This window comes from Poromitra crassiceps, assembly GCF_964638095.1.
Source record: "Poromitra crassiceps genome assembly, chromosome: 2".
NCBI classification, from domain to species: domain Eukaryota; kingdom Metazoa; phylum Chordata; class Actinopteri; order Beryciformes; family Melamphaidae; genus Poromitra; species Poromitra crassiceps.
In genome coordinates, this window is record NC_139624.1 from 28,772,287 (window position 1) to 28,790,284 (window position 17,998).

Consider the following 17,998-nt stretch of genomic DNA (forward strand, 5'->3'; position numbering starts at 1 on the left):
CTCACCCACATAAACGGCTGTATTGTTTAATTTTTAAACTTTGTAGAATGTTGCCATCATTAGGCGTTTTGTTTTGAAAAACGTAACCGGAACTATCATCTTTAATTCTGTTTCTTGACACTGGTGTGTGCGGGGAGAGAGAGAAAGAAGAGAGACGCGTGACGCATCAATGACAGGCGCACGGGCACCACTAATCTTCACACCGCGCCAGCCTACAGAGGCTACATGCTTTTGCCCTGACCCGAGGTGAGGATGCGCGACCAGCGGCTGGGCTACTGGCTCCCCGGCTGCGTGTTATTCTTCATCACCGTTCATCAATCCGCGTCCGCCGACGGTGACCTGCGGCCTTGCGATGAGGTGAGTGCGCTGTTTATTATTATTATTATTATTATTATTATCATTATCGTTATCATCATTATTATTATTATTATTAGCTAATATCATAGCTACATCCGTATGCTTATGTATAGGCTATCAGCATCCTGAAACTATGCGTCCTATAGGATCAATGTCCAATAATTGTATGGCTGCACTCAAGTCAATCAAATGAACATCATGCAAATAAACAACCACCATATTGCAAAGAGGCTGTAACAAGCCAATTCTGTGTTTCTCACGTTGAAGAATGCAATAGGTTATATAATCCATAGTCTGACTCTGAAGGTAGGCTACTGTATCGCATGTTATTTTGGGTCTATGTGTGTCTGGTCTATGGTCTGTGCGCTCTTGATCGGCTTAAACGCGAGTCGTGTTGACTAAACATCTCACCGAGATCATCGGCTCCATAACGAGATGTCATCCCGTGCCGTCTGCTAGCTGCTTCGGCCTCCATCGCTCCTCGGTACAGCTCACTGTGGATGCCACCGCTGTGCTGGGAATTCCACATAACCCAGATCCTTGAATCACCCCAAAAGCAAGCCTGCGTCATCACCATAGACTACTAAAACGGCCGCGTTGTCAAACCGGGGACCTCCAGGGGCCCTCAAGGTCTTGGCTCCAGGGAGTTGCACAGTAACATCAGGATATTGATTCACTGTCATTCCATTCACTCGAAATTATCTGATTATTATGGGATGTAGTGTAGCCTATGAGAGCAAGTTCTCATCACTGTCACCACTGGCCTGGGTTAGGGTTAGGGGTAACCCGTAACCCTATAGACTGTGCAGGCAGTGCGGTTGCACTGGGGGCCCTGGGGTAGAGGGCCCCTGGAGAGAGCAGAGTCCCCATCAAGGTATTGGGCAGAGAACGGGCCCTTTCAACAGTCATTTCAGGCACATGGGATAAGTTAGCCCTGAAGCCTTTCTGTAAGAAAGCCACGCCCCAAACTCTTTTGATTGGTCGCCGCAACTGCTTCTACCCTAATCTTAACCACATTTATTTACTTGCCCCATGTTTTCAGGAAGAAGCAGTTGCGCCAACCAATCAAATGAGTTGGGGCGTGGCTTTCTTACAGAAAGGCTTCTTACAGAAAGGCTTACTAACTTGTGCCACGTGCTCATTTCAGAACCAAAGTGAAATAGACAGCTCCTCTGCACTCAGGTGCTGCTTACTTTGACTGTCTGTTACCCGATGTCACAGCGCTATCCATGGTTCTGATAGCTTGCTCTATAACTTTTCTATTTTCCCCATACAATAGCCTAAGTCAGTGGTTCTCAAACCTTTTCACATCAAGAACCCCTAAACTGGCAGAAGTTAGACCACAGACCCCCATTTGATAAGATGTTGTCCCAGGGTCCCCCATCTGAAAAGATTTTAGCTTTAGATATTACAGAAAGTGTATGAAAGCCATGACCAAAATGGTCATACACTCTGTCATTGTGTTACTTATGGATGGTATTATAGTCAAAATAAATGATTCCCCTTTTTGCTGGGGACCCCCTGGACCCCCCTGGAACCCCCTCAAGGACCCCAGTTTGAGAACCACTGGCCTGAGTAACTCATTCAACTGTCAAATCCAACAAATGTTGGTAAAATAGCCTATGCCTTGTGTGTGTGTGTGTGTGTGTGTGTGTGTGTGTGTGTGTGTGTGTGTGTGTGTGTGTGTGTGTGTCCGTGTGCGCGTTGCTTGCGTGTCTGTACTTTGTAACTAGCGTGTAGGGTCCCATCAAAATTGCTTGCACTGACTACCCTACGCCACTGACACCGTTCAATATTAAAGCTGCATTATTAGGCAGTATTATTTCATTATAATAAGCACCCTGAGATAACTCTGTTATGATTTGCATTAGGCAATATTTCATTATAAGAAGCGCCTTGAGATAACTTGTGATTTGGCGATATAAGTATAAAATTGATTGATTGATATTGGTTGATTGATTGATTAATATAATTTTGGTTGTAGGACTGACAAAAGACAACCAATCATGGTTATCTAGAAAATAACTATCCAATCAGAGCACATGGCATGTTACATGAATCTAGGCGCCTTTTTGTGATTGGCTACCCCCCCCCCCCCCCCCCCCCCCCCAATTGCCACACCTCCTTTTGGCCAGTGGATGTGGAAAGTTAACCAGTTCATCCTTGGCCCATGATCACCCTTTCTACAAAGTTTTGTGTTGTTACGTGAATCCGTTTGGAAGAGGCAAAGTGACCGCCTACTTTCTGCTTCAGCATTGTACCAGAGATTTTCATCCACATTTCACGAAATGCATATAAAAATAGTTTTACTGGTTCAAACCAAACGGTACAGATATATTTAGAAACAGTAGAGATCGCATAACATTTCACTGGGACCAAAACGTTAAAAAAAATGCGGGTTTAAAGAAAATATTTTTTTGATGTTGTTTTTTTAAAGTTTTGGTCCGAGTGAAATGTTCTATGGTCTCTCCCGATTATAGCGATAGCTGAACCGTTTGGGTCGACGAAGTACAACTATTTTATAAGCATTTTACGAAATGTCTATGGGATAATAAATGGTGGATGAAAATCTCTGGTACAGTGCTGAAGCAGGACGTGACGTTCTGTGATTGGACACACCCATTGCCACATCACCTTTTGGCCAGTGGGTGTGAAAAGCTACTCAGTTCTAAGTTGGCCCATGACCTAGCCTACTTATCTACAAAGTTCCGTGGTGTTACGTGAATCCGTGTGGAAGTTACTTTAACAGCCTTTTTGTGATTGGAAAATTAATCAGTTTATCCCTGGCCCATGGACAACCTTTCTGAAAAGTTTCCTGGTGTGAATCCATGTAGAAGTTAAGCGCCTTTTGTGATTGGCCACGGCCATTGTCACACCCCTTTTTGGCTAGTTGACATGGAAAGTTAATCAGTTCTAAGTTGGCCCATCACCAACCTTTTGTGCAAATCTGTTGGGGGGAATAGTATGGGGGCATTTTTCTGATTTTTCAAACCATTTTCTCCACAATTGTACTTGGCCAATTTCCCCCTGCTGCCCTGGTCACTGCTCCACCCTCTGCCGATTTGGGGAGAGCCGTAGACTAGTACCATGCTTCCTCCGACACATGCACAGTAGTTGCCAGCCGCTTCTTTTCACCTGACAGCGGTGAGCTTCACCGTCAGGATGTAGCACGTGGGAAGATCACGCTATTCCCACCAGTTCCCTTCCGCCCCAAGCAGGCACCCCGAATAACCAGAGGAGGCGCTAGTGCAGCGAACAGGGCACATACCCTTAGGCCTTGGCCACACTGATCCGTGGTGTCTGTCCGTGTGCGTTCATTTCTCTGTTCACTTTCATTCATTTTCAATTACAGCTGTCCGACTGTCCGTGGAGTACTCAGAAGCGTCCGTATCCAGAAAATTTGCATACGTTTTGATGGACAGAAAGTTGAAGAGGGATGAACTTTTTCTGGATGGACGTATCGGATGGTCGGATGGTCGGATAGTCACTGTCCGTTTAGCCAATCAGAGTCGAGGTCTCGAGAGGAGGCGTTCCGAGATTTGTTTCAACTTTTCAAAGATGGCGGCCGAGGCAGTGAAGGAGGCTATAATTAATTGACAGTTCTATTGTGGAGCTGATGTCATGTTGCCAGTGATGCACATGTAACTTGTTTTTGTACATGTAACTGTCAAAACATTAAAAAAACACAGCCTGAGTCTGCCTACACTACAGTCCCCTTAGTCATAGGATGGGCTGCAGTGGCGCTGAATTTTTATCCCCTGTCCCCTTTCTCTCATCAGTCTCCATGGAAACCAGCGTGAGTCACCCGGGAGACGAGCGAAACACATTAACCTCCGTTCCTTTGATCAATGTAACCTTTTCCCCACTGTCAGCATATTAGCACAGGCAGCAGGCTCGCTCTGTCCGTTTACAGAGAGAGAGAGAGAGAGGCAGAGCGAGCAGGTGAGCGTCAGCACATGTTAATGATGTGGGTTCCAGTGTGTGTGTGTGTGTGTGTGTATGTGTAGGCTACTTGTGGCTATGAATGGCCATATTTGTTGGAATAGCTGGAGAGAGGTGATTAGCGATACAAAAGACCTCAGACTTATCTTTAATGCAGAAGCGCTCTCTCTCTCTCTCTCTCTCTCACACACACACACTGCATCAACAAGCCCACATGTACAGTACACACGCACACACACACACACACATGCACACGCACGCACACACACACACACACACACACACACACACACACACACACACACACACACACACACACTGCATCAACAAGCCCACATGCACACATGCACACACACACACAAGCGCACACATGCACACGTGCACGCACGCACGCACACACACACACACACACACACACACACACACACACACACACACACACACACACACACAAACATTGCATCAACAAGCCCACATGCACACATGCGCACGCATGCACACGCGTACACACACATTGCATCAACAAGCCATACGATCTAGGCTTCAGACTACACAGACATAGGAAGGAGATTGTTTTGTGGAATTTCTGCGGCATGCTAGGCCTACTTTTAGACCTCCGGAAAGCCTTTGACGCTGTTGACTATCAGTTCTGCTACTAAGCTACAGGACGGCACGGTGGCCCAGTGGTTAGCATTGTTGCCTCACAGCAAGAAGGTCCCGGGTTTGAACCCCTGTCTGTCCCAGGTCCTTTCTGTGTGGGCATAGGCGATTGTGCGTTGGTGCACTGGCTGCACGTGCAACCCCTAGTGGCCAAATTATTTTTTATTTTATGTTGACATATAAACGATAGTTGATGAGGGCCGGCTCACCCTACAGGCGAAGCAGCCTCTGCATCGAAACTGCAACAACTGATGTTCTGCAACAAGTTATATCATATCTACTAGCCTCTTCATTTTGCTCTCAGAGTGCACCAGATTAATGCATTTTACTTTAAAATTTACAAAATGTCTTTGTCCCCCCCAGTTTGATACCCCCCAGTCGGAGTCCTATTACCTTCTTGGTGGTGCAACCCCTGTTTTCGAAAGCCTACAATCGCCTATGTGTGTGGGAGTTTGCATGTTCTCCCCATGTTCGTGTGGGTTTTCTCCGGGTGCTCCGGTTTCCTCCCACCATCAAAGACATGTATGTTAGGGTTCATACTCCTGTCAGTGCCCCTGATGGCGAACAGAACTGGAGTTGGTCCCCGGGCGCTGCACTGTAGCTGCTCACTGCTCCTAGTTCTACGAAGGTTCCTAGTAGAGGATGGGTCAAATGCAGAGGATGAATTTCCCCATGGGGATAAATAAAGGAACTTAACTTAAGCTCAAATTCCTGGGTTTTAATAGCAGGGCTTGTGAGTGGATTGGGTCATATTTGACTGATATGTGTCAGAGTTGACCATCTTCTTCTGTGGTGTTCTTTGGCAGTTGGCATCCTTTATGTTGCATTACCGCCTGGATTTATCCATCCACTGTTTCCGCTTCCGTAAAACACTTCTGCCACCATTCATAGCCTCAGCCAGGAAGGATTTATTACATCACTGATGGCCTCACAATTGCTTGAGTGACATCACTGATGACATCACTGATGAATCATCAGTAGTCCATTGTAATACTCAAGTTAAGTAACCTTGGAATACTTTTGGAATACTTCAAAATAGTCTTGCAGAGCCCATTTGTCTGGGTCACTCTGAATGTAGTTAACACTTACTTAGATAGGAATGACCTTGATACTGTCTTCAGAGGAAAGGTTATGCATAATGAGTTCATTTGCAAAAACAGGTAAACGCCATTCTTAAAATGAACAAACAACATCTGTTTGATACTCCCTGGAGTGCACATAGAAAACATTATTGAGGTGATTTATGTGAAAATGATCAGATGAATATGTTTTAGTCATGATTGATAATAAAAAATTCCCCAAAATAAATGAATTATAGTATAAATACATCAATATATAAAATTAAATGATAAGAAAATCCAAACGGAGATACCTGTTTTTGCAAATGAACTCAAGACAAATGTGGTATGTCTTTTCCTGCAACTGATACTGTTTAAAATGGAATCCACCAGAGAACTAAGTCTTCAGTTTTGCTTGACCCCTTCTTTACAGTAATTCCCCCTTCTGTCGAGTGTCTATGGGATCAAATAACTTAATTATGATCCCATAGGCATCCAGGAATTGAGTGAGGGGGGCACCTTTTTCTAAGCTTTGTCTGGGGGAGGCTTACATGTAGACTTTGAAAACCCCTGTTTTAGACTAAAACACATGACAGACAAACATTAAAATATAGCAAAGTGGACTTACTCTTCACTATAACGCAAACTCAATCTGAAGAACCTGGCAAAATATTATCTGAAGACCTGTCTCTTTAAACTATACTCCCCGTCCCAGACATAGCTAGGGATTTGTGCAATATTAATCACTGTTACAGATGTCCATTTTACTAACTGGAACCTAATGCACCTTATGATGATGTTGTTGTTGTTGTTGTTGTTGTTGTTGTTGTTGTTGTTGTTACTACTACTACTACTACTACTACTACTACTCACACTTATGTATATAATATAATATTATGTACCTCACATATCTCACTTCTTACTTAATGGTACTAGTATACCTATGAGGTCACGTTGCTTCATTCTGCAGGTGTCACATAGTCAAAGAGTTTGATTTGATGCAGAATTGACTATTGTCCTTCAGTGTTGTTGCAGCTGTAAAGTGAGGCAGTTGCAATCTATGTCCAAATGCTACTGTGGTTATAGCCTATTTTATTATGAAATAGCCTAGTAGTAATAATAACAACAGGAAAATAATAAGAAAATGTGCTTCAATAGAAATATAATTTATGAAGTCAAGTCAATTAGAAACCTAGCCTATATAAGGAGAAGATACAACTACCAAACATAAAAAAAAGAATAGTGAGAAAATGTTAAATTATGTAACATTTTAATATGTTAAAGTAAGTCTAGAAAAATGCATTTTAAGCTGTCATATGAAAGATGATAGTGATATAAATTATGGCAGCAAGTTGTGCAACGGTCAGCACAGTTCTGGCAGTCGAAGGGGGTGGGAGCAGAACGCTGTGGTGAAGGAGGTGGGAGCAGAACGCTGTGGTGAAGGAGGTGGGAGCAGAATGCTGAGGTGAAGGGGGTGGGGGCAGAATGCTGAGGTGAAGGGGGTGGGAGCAGAACACTGTGGTGAAGGAGGTGGGGGCAGAACGCTTTGGTGAAGGGGGTGGGGGCAGAATGCTTTGGTGAAGGGGGTGGGGGCAGAACACTGTGGTGAAGGGGGGGGGAGCAGAACGCTGTGGTGAAGGGGGGGGGAGCAGAACACTGTGGTGAAGGAGGTGGGGGCAGAACGCTTTGGTGAAGGGGGTGGGGGCAGAATGCTTTGGTGAAGGGGGTGGGAGCAGAACACTGTGGTGAAGGAGGTGGGGGCAGAACACTGTGGTGAAGGAGGTGGGGGCAGAATGCTTTGGTGAAGGGGGTGGGGGCAGAACACTGTGGTGAAGGGGGTGGGAGCAGAACGCTGTGGTGAAGGAGGTGGGGGCAGAACGCTTTGGTGAAGGGGGTGGGGGCAGAATGCTTTGGTGAAGGGGGTGGGGGCAGAATGCTGTGGTGAAGGGGGGTGGGGGCAGAACACTGTGGTGAAGGGGGGGGGCAGAACGCTGTGGTGAAGGGGGTGGGGGCAGAATGCTGTGGTGAAGGGGGTGGGGGCAGACTGCTTTGGTGAAGGGGGTGGGGGCAGAACGCTGTGGTGAAGGAGGTGGGGGCAGAATGCTGTGGTGAAGGGGGTGGGGGCAGAACACTGTGGTGAAGGGGGGGGGGCAGAACGCTGTGGTGAAGGGGGTGGGGGCAGAATGCTGTGGTGAAGGGGGTGGGGGCAGAATGCTGTGGTGAAGGGGGTGGGGGCAGAACACTGTGGTGAAGGGGGGGGGTGGCAGAACGCTGTGGTGAAGGGGGTGGGGGCAGAATGCTGTGGTGAAGGGGGTGGGGGCAGAATGCTGAGGTGAAGGGGGTGGGGGCAGAACACTGTGGTGAAGGGGGCGGGGGCAGAACGCTGTGGTGAAGGGGGTGGGGGCAGAACACTGTGGTGAAGGGGGCGGGGGCAGAACGCTGTGGTGAAGGGGGTGGGGGCAGAATGCTTTGGTGAAGGGGGTGGGGGCAGAACACTGTGGTGAAGGGGGTGGGGGCAGAACACTGTGGTGAAGGGGGTGGGGGCAGAATGCTTTGGTGAAGGGGGTGGGGGCAGAACACTGTGGTGAAGGGGGCGGGGGCAGAACGCTGTGGTGAAGGGGGTGGGGGCAGAACACTGTGGTGAAGGGGGTGGGGGCAGAATGCTGTGGTGAAGGGGGTGGGGGCAGAACGCTGTGGTGAAGGGGGTGGGGGCAGAATGCTGTGGTGAAGGAGGTGGGGGCAGAATGCTTTGGTGAAGGGGGCGGGGGCAGAACGCTGTGGTGAAGGGGGTGGGGGCAGAACACTGTGGTGAAGGGGGTGGGGGCAGAATGCTTTGGTGAAGGGGGTGGGGGCAGAACGCTGTGGTGAAGGGGGTGGGGGCAGAACACTGTGGTGAAGGGGGTGGGGGCAGAATGCTTTGGTGAAGGGGGTGGGGGCAGAACACTGTGGTGAAGGGGGTGGGGGCAGAACGCTGTGGTGAAGGGGGTGGGGGCAGAACGCTGTGGTGAAGGGGGTGGGGGCAGAATGCTGTGGTGAAGGGGGTGGGGGCAGAACGCTGTGGTGAAGGGGGTGGGGGCAGAATGCTGTGGTGAAGGAGGTGGGGGCAGAACGCTGTGGTGAAGGGGGTGGGGGCAGAATGCTGAGGTGAAGGGGGTGGGGGCAGAACGCTGTGGTGAAGGGGGTGGGGGCAGAATGCTGAGGTGAAGGGGGTGGGGGCAGAATGCTGTGGTGAAGGGGGTGGGGGCAGAACACTGTGGTGAAGGGGGTGGGGGCAGAACGCTGTGGTAAAGGGGGTGGGGGCAGAATGCTGTGGTGAAGGGGGTGGGGGCAGAACGCTGTGGTGAAGGGGGTGGGGGCAGAATGCTTTGGTGAAGGGGGTGGGGGCAGAACACTGTGGTGAAGGGGGGGGGCGGGCAGAACGCTGTGGTGAAGGAGGTGGGGGCAGAACGCTGTGGTGAAGGGGGTGGGGGCAGAACGCTGTGGTGAAGGAGGTGGGGGCAGAACGCTGTGGTGAAGGGGGTGGGGGCAGAACTCTGTGGTGAAGGAGGTGGGGACAGAACTCTGTGGAGATGCTGCCATCATGCTCTTAATGGACCATTAGTTTCCCTAATCCATTAGTTGCCGTGGCGATCAGGGTCGTCACCATGTTTACGCTGCAAACCCTTCCATCACTCACTCACACACACACCACACCACACTACACACACACATTCCCGTTTCCATGCTGTATGTAATTGTAGTTCAGATTTTTGTGCATCTACACAGAGGAATTTTTAGGATGTGATATTGATCTGTGTGTGTGTGTGTGTGTGTGTGTGTGTGTGTGTGTGTGTGTGTGTGTGTGTGTGTGTGTGTGTGTGTGTGTTCTGCAGGCAGACTACTACTATAAATACACAGAGTGTGACAGCACAGGGTCACGCTGGAGAGTGGCCATCCCTCACAGTCAGGGCTCCTGCTCTGACCTCCCACCTCCCACCAGAGGAACAGACTGCTGTAAGTGCTACCAGTGCAACTTGTCGCCACAATCAAACGGCATTTTACATGTCTGCAAACCAGGGATACGTACAGTTCCTATAGTTCATTTTAAAACCTCACCGCAAATAAAATAAAACTTGGTGAAGGTTAAGATTCTGGTGTGACTTGCGGTTGAAATGTACATCTAGACTTTGAACACGCTGGGCCACGCTCTCCATCCATATCAGCCTTACTGACCACCGTGCTACTTCAATAGCATAGCTAAGCTAACCCAGTTCAGTTCACTCCCCCACGGCAAGAGACTGAGGTCTGCCAAGACCAGAACCACCTGCCACTTCCCAACCGCCATCAGCCTCACCAACAAGGCCCGGAAACCCCTTCCGCCAAGGGCCTCACAAACAAACCCCCCCCCTCATGTTTTACTTTTAGAGACATAACAGATTAAAATACTCATAACTTTGGATCTGAGAGAGCTATAGCAGTCATTCAAAAAGGTATATATAGGGGAGATTTTCTAATTTATGGGGGGGGGGGGGGGTCAACTTCCTACCATGTGAAGGCTTTTTGCAGGCCACCACACTGTGGGAGGAAACCTACGCAAACACAGGGAGAACATGCAAACCCCAATGGACCGGGGTGGAGATTTGAACCCCCGACCTTCTTGTTGTGAGGCAACAGTGATAATAATAGTGATTGATATTCTGCATATCCATGGATCGCAGAAACGTACGATGCCGACATTTTGTTCTGCCGACCAGGCTGACCACAGTGTGTGTGTGTTGGTGTGTGTATGTATGGGTGTGTGTGTGTGTGTGTGTGTGTGTGTGTGTGTGTGTGTGTCTGTGTGTGTGTGTGTGTGTATGTGTGTGTATGTATGGGTGTGTGTGTGTGTGCTAATTACATGCAAATCTGACCGTCTTCCCTGCCCGTCTCTCAGCGTTCTCCTGTGCGGCGGGGGAGTTTCTAGAGATGTCCATGCAGCAGTGCACGCCGTGTGTGGCTGGCTTCTATTCACTGGGGAGTGGCGTCCGGTTTGACCAATGGGACGCCATCCCCCCCAGTTTCACCAGCCTGGCCAGCTACATGGACCCCGGGCCGTCCGGAGAGGACAGCCAGGCCTGTAACAGGTGGACACAGACACACACTCACTACCTTTCCCCTATTATAGATGTACATGAACAGATAGTATGTAGAGCTACAAATATGAATCAATTAATCGATTGATCAACTATTTTGATAATCGATTCATTGGTTTGAGTAATTTTAAAATTCTCTGATTTGCACGAGTGCAGAGGGTTATTTTGCCATGGTGTCTCCTGTGTGTTGTGTGTATGCCACAGCTCCTCCTGGACAGCGCAGGGTGTGTATCTGGAGTCGAGCCGGGACGAGTGTACGGTCTCTCTTGTCTACGCTGTTCACCTGGAGAAGCAGGGCGCCGTCTCCTTCACCTACCAGTATCCAGACAACAACATCTTCTTTGAGTTCTATGTAAGTGCTGTCATCGCCTATATTCAGATTACGGTTAGATTGATTATATCAGGCTGATATGGGAGTTTTCTTCATCCACCTCTGATATGATGGCAGTTCCTTCCTGACCACACAGCTAGTCAATGTTTTTATTGGTAAGTAAGTAAAGTAATCAATTTTTCTAGAGTGTCATGCACCAAAAGGCACCAAAAGGCATTACAAAAAGGCTTTAGCTCAGGAGGTAGAGCGGGTCGGCCAATGACGCAAGGGTTGGCCGTTCGATCCCCGCTCCCTCCCAGCTGCTGTCGTTGTGTCCTTGGGCAAGACACTTAACCCTCCTTGCTCCCGATGGTGTGTAGGCACCCTGCGTGGCAGCCTGCCGCCATTGGTGTATGAATGGGTGAATGTAGACTATCTACTGATTGTAAAGCGCTTTGGATAAAAGCGCTATATAAATGCAGGCCATTTACCATTTACCAAAATGCAGGCCATTTACTCAGTGGTGGAAATGGTGGGGAACGCCTCCCAGAGTAAACGTTGAGAGGGAACGGCAAGAACGAGAGGGGGAACGGCATACCTCCTCAGGTTCTCCTTAACCCTTATTGTCGTCAAAATCACAATGCAAAGTGATTTGTTTCGGGGGTGGGGTTCTCACATTGTGGTATATGTAAAAGATTAGCACCAACATTGAATTTGATATATATATATTTTTTTTTGTGCAGTGTCAAATTTAAAGAAAAATACCCCATTATAAAGCCCAAAAATGCCCAAAATAGCCCTTTTTCCCCTCCCCCCTTTTGTTTTCTTTTTACAAAAAGCATGCAATTTATTACTTTCTCCAAGTAAGGCTTCCAATTTTAAGATTTTACTCGTCATTACAAAACTGACATCATTTTGATGGCATCATTTCCATGTTTGGTATATTGGTATATTGATACAGTTTATCATCAAAATCACACAAAAGGTATAATGTGATGTAAATGAGCTCTACTTTTACTTTACTTTATTGGTTTATTGTGACGGGACAATGCACATTAATGGACATGTTCAGAAATACAGAAGCCTCTATATACGAAAACATATACGAAAACTATTGACCATAAATTCCATTAGAAAGCTTAAGAATGTTGGTAATGGTTTGGAATGGAGTTGCTATAAGGTACAACCCAGAATTGGGTGAAAATGTATACGGTACTTCATCGTGCTTTTATAAACAGTCAAAGCAAACCAGGTCAATTTGACCTGGGAAGACAACAGGAGAAACTATTTTGAATAAAACACCCAAAATTAAATTCAATTAGTTCAAATTAATTGTATTTGTGAAGGGCATAGTATTGAACCACACATGTGATTTTCGGGCAATTTGACGGAAGAAAAACAGATTTCTGACCAACTGAGCTATATGTTCACTGAAAAGATATGAGGCGCCAGGCACATACTATACTCTATCTCTATCTCGTACACAACTTGTACATGATTATACGGTACCACAGGCTAAACGATCATGGGACAGGTGACAGGTGTATTTTATATCATGTGTACCAGACTATTATATTATATAACAGACTAAAATTATGTTGACTGTGTGCGTGCGTCTATATCCTAGTCTGTAGGCGGTATACGGCTTAAACTTCATTTAACACCGGCAACTCAGGGGGGACACAGCCTTGTCTGTTACAATAACATAGCGTGCCCAGAGCACCTCGCTCCGCACTTGGTGCAGTATTGCTTCGGATTCAATTCTGCATCTCGGGCAGTCTAGTCAGTCACAGCTAGCGACTAAGTACTTGCACATGCGCGTTACTGCAGGAACTAAATTCATCATTTTATAGTATTGCGCTAAAGTATTAACCATGGTTGTGTTCTGGAACCTTTTTGCTGGCAGCACATAGCCTATATAGTTCCATATTTATGATATTTCATGTGACATAAAATGCGTTGAAATGTAGTGTTTGTGTAGACCAGATTTCAACACGACACGTTGACGTTGTAACCGCATTTTAGCCGGTTGAAAAGAGGGTGGAATTAGAGGTATTAGACGTTCAAACCCAATATCACCCAGGTTTCAACTAAAAATCAATGTTGAAAAAACGGTTTGTGCTCGCTGGGCTGGATCAGTGAAGACCAGCAGCTGTTGCTTGGTAAAACAATTTTGTGTGTAATAAGTAAATCTGGATCAGTGAAGACTAGCAGCTGTTGCTTGTTAAAGGATGGCTTTACCGGTAATCAACCCACTTTGTATCATATATAATCTCGTTAATGTAAGCACATGGGCAGTGTTTTACCTTCTCTCTCTGTTTACCTCAAGGAGAAAAATGCTCCTGCTGCTGCCTGCAGAAACACCAGCTGCAAGTCATTAAGGCTTGTTAAGGCTTGTTAATCCATGCGATTCTCTGTGGATGTGTGCATACTTAAAAAATTCAAATAAACAATAACAGCCGCCCTCGCTGCAGAAGTTCCGCAGCTCCGTTGTGACGCGTTGTGACGTAAAACGCGTCAGAACGGAGCGCTTTGGCAGAGGAGGAAATGGGAGCTCTCCGTGAGGAAAACAGAAAGAGAAGGTAAACACTGTCAATGTACTTATAGTACCGAGATTATTAATGATACAAAGTGGGTTGATTATCGGTAAAGCCATCCTTTAAAACAGTTTGTCTGGCTAATCGTTGTCACATTAACATGTGTTCAGGTCCAGAATGAGCAGTGCCAGGAAATGGTCCAGACTGATGACCAGAAGTGGATCAAAGTCACCAGCAATGGAGAATGGGACACACACACGGTGAGAGGGAATGTGTGTGTGTGTGTGTGTGTGTGTGTGTGTGTGTGTGTGTGTGTGTGTGTGTGTGTGTGTGTGTGTGTGTGTGTGTGTGTGTGTGTGTGTGTGTGTGTGTGTGTGTGTGTGCGCACGCGTGCGTGCGTGCGTGCGTGATGGCATATGGAGCGTCTGTGGCTCACTGTGTGCATGCTGTTCTGTATCTCAGGTGAGTCTGAAGTCTGGGACGAACATCCTGTACTGGAGAACCACCGGTATCCTGGTGGGAGGCAAGATGGTCAAACCTGTCCTGCTCAAGAACATCCAGATAGAAGGTAAAGCATGAAACATACATATATACAGACTCTGACAGACACACAAAGACACTCACAGGCCCCTATCGTACACCTGGCGCAGGGCTGGGCAAAGGGCAAACGTCATTGCAGTTGCCAATTTAACACCCTGCCGGTAAAATACCTATTGGCTCAAGATAGAGCTCGTCTTAAACTAGCGCAGTCTGGCGCACTAGTATTCCAGTGCTTCCAGAATCCACTGCTGGAATAACACTAATAATAATGAATAAATAACGGTTGTTAAAACAGCTCTGCGATCCAGGGGCGTTTCTACGGGTGGGCCTGGGTAGGCACAGGCCCACCCACTTCTTGCCCTGGCCCACCCCAAAAAAAAAAAAAAAAAAAAAAAAAAAAAATTAATTGGTTGTTTTCTAGAGGCAGACTTGCTGCTGCCTTGCTAGCTAATGGTTTTGTAGCTTAAAACGCAGGGCACATCATCTCCAGAGTCTAATGCATGACGACATCTAGAAAAATTTCGTCATGCAATTGCCCCACCAATTTTATCCAGGCCCACCCATAATTGAATTTCTGCCTACGCCCCTGCTGCGATCGCTGTGCCGTCATTTTTCTATGGGGACCGCTGCCTCCCAACTATGTGGCAGTGCTACCCTTGGCCAAAGACGATGGGATTTCAAGCAAGATGATTCAACTTCAACTCAGTTCCTGTCATTTTGTCACGCGGGTTTTGCCCATGGCTTTCCACGGACACGCCCACTTAGGAGGTATTCGGCAGGTCTGAGTCTATTGGAGTCAATGGGAAAGTCAACGTGATCTCAGATTATGACAGATCCATTCGCCCCCATATTCAATAAAGTAAATATTCAGCCCATTCTCCGAAGCCACATATCTTCTGAATATTCTGACACTAAAATGGCATTTTTCAGATCAGGAGAAAATTAAAATTGTTCAAGACCTGTCTCTATCTCAGCAACACACTCACGAGATTTGGCAACAGGAACTCATGTTAGCAGGGAGAGATTAGCTAAAGCTACATGTGAAGTTCGTATTTTTTATTTTATTTTTATTTTCATGGAATATCTTAGTTTCAACTGTATTGAGCTAACAAGGGTAAGCTTTGTGTTTATACTGTATGTGTGGTTTGTGTGGAGTTTGGGAACTCACAATCTCTATTTCAAGTTAGCTTGCTAGGTCAGCACTAACCCCACGTCACCAGGCACAGTCCTCTCACAACACTTCAGGGGACCACGTGACCATTTCAGAGACTTGCTGCTACCACTTGTTAGAATTGGCGGACCCTGCGGTGAATCATCTATCTATAGTAATATAATATCTATGCCTTGGCCTTGGCACCACTCGATTTCGCCACCTTGCGCTGCGCTCAAAGTTCAAATTGTTTAAACTTTGACCTACTTACCGCTGACCTTTCTCTGCTCTACCTCATGGTGAGAGAAGAGAAGATCGCTTATTATCATGTGGAGGCAGCTTGACCTTTTTACATAGTAAGCGATCAGCGAGACGGCTTCCCGGAAGGAAAAGGCATGATGTTCTATCGTTGCCATGGAAACACTGCTATAGGGCTCTAGCATTTCCTCACAATTATTCACAATCATTACTCTCATTCTCCTTTCTAAACTGAGTCTTATAAAAAATAAGAGTTGCTCTCTTACTGTAAGGAGACATTGGGTTGAGACCTCCCTCTCTAGGTCAAAAGGATTGGGGTTCACCTTAGTGCCTGCTTCTCACCACTACAGCTAGTGCGATGGGTTAGCACCATTGTTGAGCTAGCCTGATAGGTTGCAGCTTCACACGCAGCCCAGTTTATTGCGCGTCAGTGCCTGTCACACACCACTACAGATTCAGCGCCACTGATGTTGAGTCTATGTGCAGGTAGCTATGATCTCCGCTCGCGCGCAGTCCATCACACTGCGTTTCCGGTCTGCCACTGGATTCGCCTTGACACCTGTTACACACCACTCCAGATATAGTCCATGGGCCAATGCTGAAATTTTCACAAATCGGTACCACCCAAGGTGACCGTACAATTTTTGTATTTTTGTCTTCCTACATGTCTCTACTTTATATTTTGGTATGATAACCCTGCCGATCTTGTAGCTTATTGATAGTTATCACTCTGTAAACAAACCTCTCGAATACAATGGAAGTGGATGACACTTGGCTTGTGGTGCACAAAGCACAAAAAAACAAAACACACATTTGAAAAACTCAACAGCAATGTCTTTTTCCAGAAATCATGAGATGGTTACTCAAGATAATCCGCAGAACTTGTTGTGGGCAGTTTCATATAGGAATTATTTTCTTTTGACTGAACCCACTTTTTTTTGGTGCTTTAGTTTGAGCACAATAAGCCGAATGCCATCCAGTTCCATTGTATTTGAGAGAAGGTAGACATCTCTACGGCCAGTATCTCCAAAACTCAACAACTCACACCAAAACGGTCTAGATGGATAAATAGCACTACAGGTAAGAGGAAAAATATGTCTTTTTGATTTTGGGGTGAACTATCCCTTTAAGCGGTCCAAGTAGTTATTACTAACAATCTCAGTGATTTAAATCCAGTATGAATCTGCCTTGTTTGTGTGCATTTGTTCAGCCAAATCTGATAATGTGATAGTAAACCTGTTTGAATTGATATCTCCCTAATGTAACGATGCCTTCTGATTTAGTGGCTGGAAGATTGTCATAATGTAATCTGACCTCAGTATAAATGCATCAACCACCCCCACCACATGCTGGAGACCCATACAGTGCAGGAGTCAAATAAATAAAATCCTCTCTGAAATCAAAACCTGATGACATTGGAGAATATTATGATGCAAGATGGCGGCATGCACATAAACTGTAAGCAGAAGTGTTGTTGACCATAATGTTTTACTGTACATCAGCAGTAATGTAAGGGAACAGAAATCCTCTCCCTTTGGAACTAACCAAGTTTGAATATGGCTTAACATGTTTTCTGTGCATGTGCTTGTTATGTACGTGTGTGTGTGTGTGTGTGTGTGTGTGTGTGTGTGTGTGTGTGTGTGTGTGTGTGTGTGTGTGTGTGCGTGCGCGCGCATGTGTGTGCGTGCGTGTGTGTGCGTCCAGGTGTAGCCTACACGTCGGAGTGTTTCCCCTGCCGGCCCGGCTGGTTCAGCCCGTCCCCCGGCTCCTCGTCCTGCCAGCCATGTCCCAGCAACAGCTCTTCCAGGAAGGGAGCATCCTCCTGCACGGCCTGCCCCGACAAGCGGTACTCACGTATGTACAGGAGCGCTTCCCCCTGAAAACACCATGTTACAATCATAACATAAACAAATAAATCTTCATTCAAAGTCAAACGGGGAATACTGACACACACACACACACACACACACACACACACACACACACACACACGCACGCACGCACGCACGCACACACACACACACACACACACACACACACACACACACACACACACACACACACACACACACACA

At 46.7% G+C, this 17,998-nt stretch overlaps 1 protein-coding gene across 1 annotated transcript in view; it reads left to right on the forward strand.

Annotated features, from left to right (window-relative positions):
* Window positions 1–252: 252 nt before the first annotated feature.
* Window positions 253–17,998, forward strand: part of elapor2b (endosome-lysosome associated apoptosis and autophagy regulator family member 2b) — a gene marked incomplete at both ends in the record, with an annotated part of 42,693 nt that continues 24,947 nt past the window's right edge. Inside the window, 7 exons of the mRNA XM_083661860.1 lie at window positions 253–357; window positions 9,890–10,010; window positions 10,930–11,119; window positions 11,333–11,480; window positions 14,146–14,235; window positions 14,438–14,543; window positions 17,628–17,777. Coding sequence (XP_083517986.1) covers window positions 253–357; window positions 9,890–10,010; window positions 10,930–11,119; window positions 11,333–11,480; window positions 14,146–14,235; window positions 14,438–14,543; window positions 17,628–17,777 — 910 coding nt within the window. The remainder of the gene's footprint in view (window positions 358–9,889; window positions 10,011–10,929; window positions 11,120–11,332; window positions 11,481–14,145; window positions 14,236–14,437; window positions 14,544–17,627; window positions 17,778–17,998) is intronic.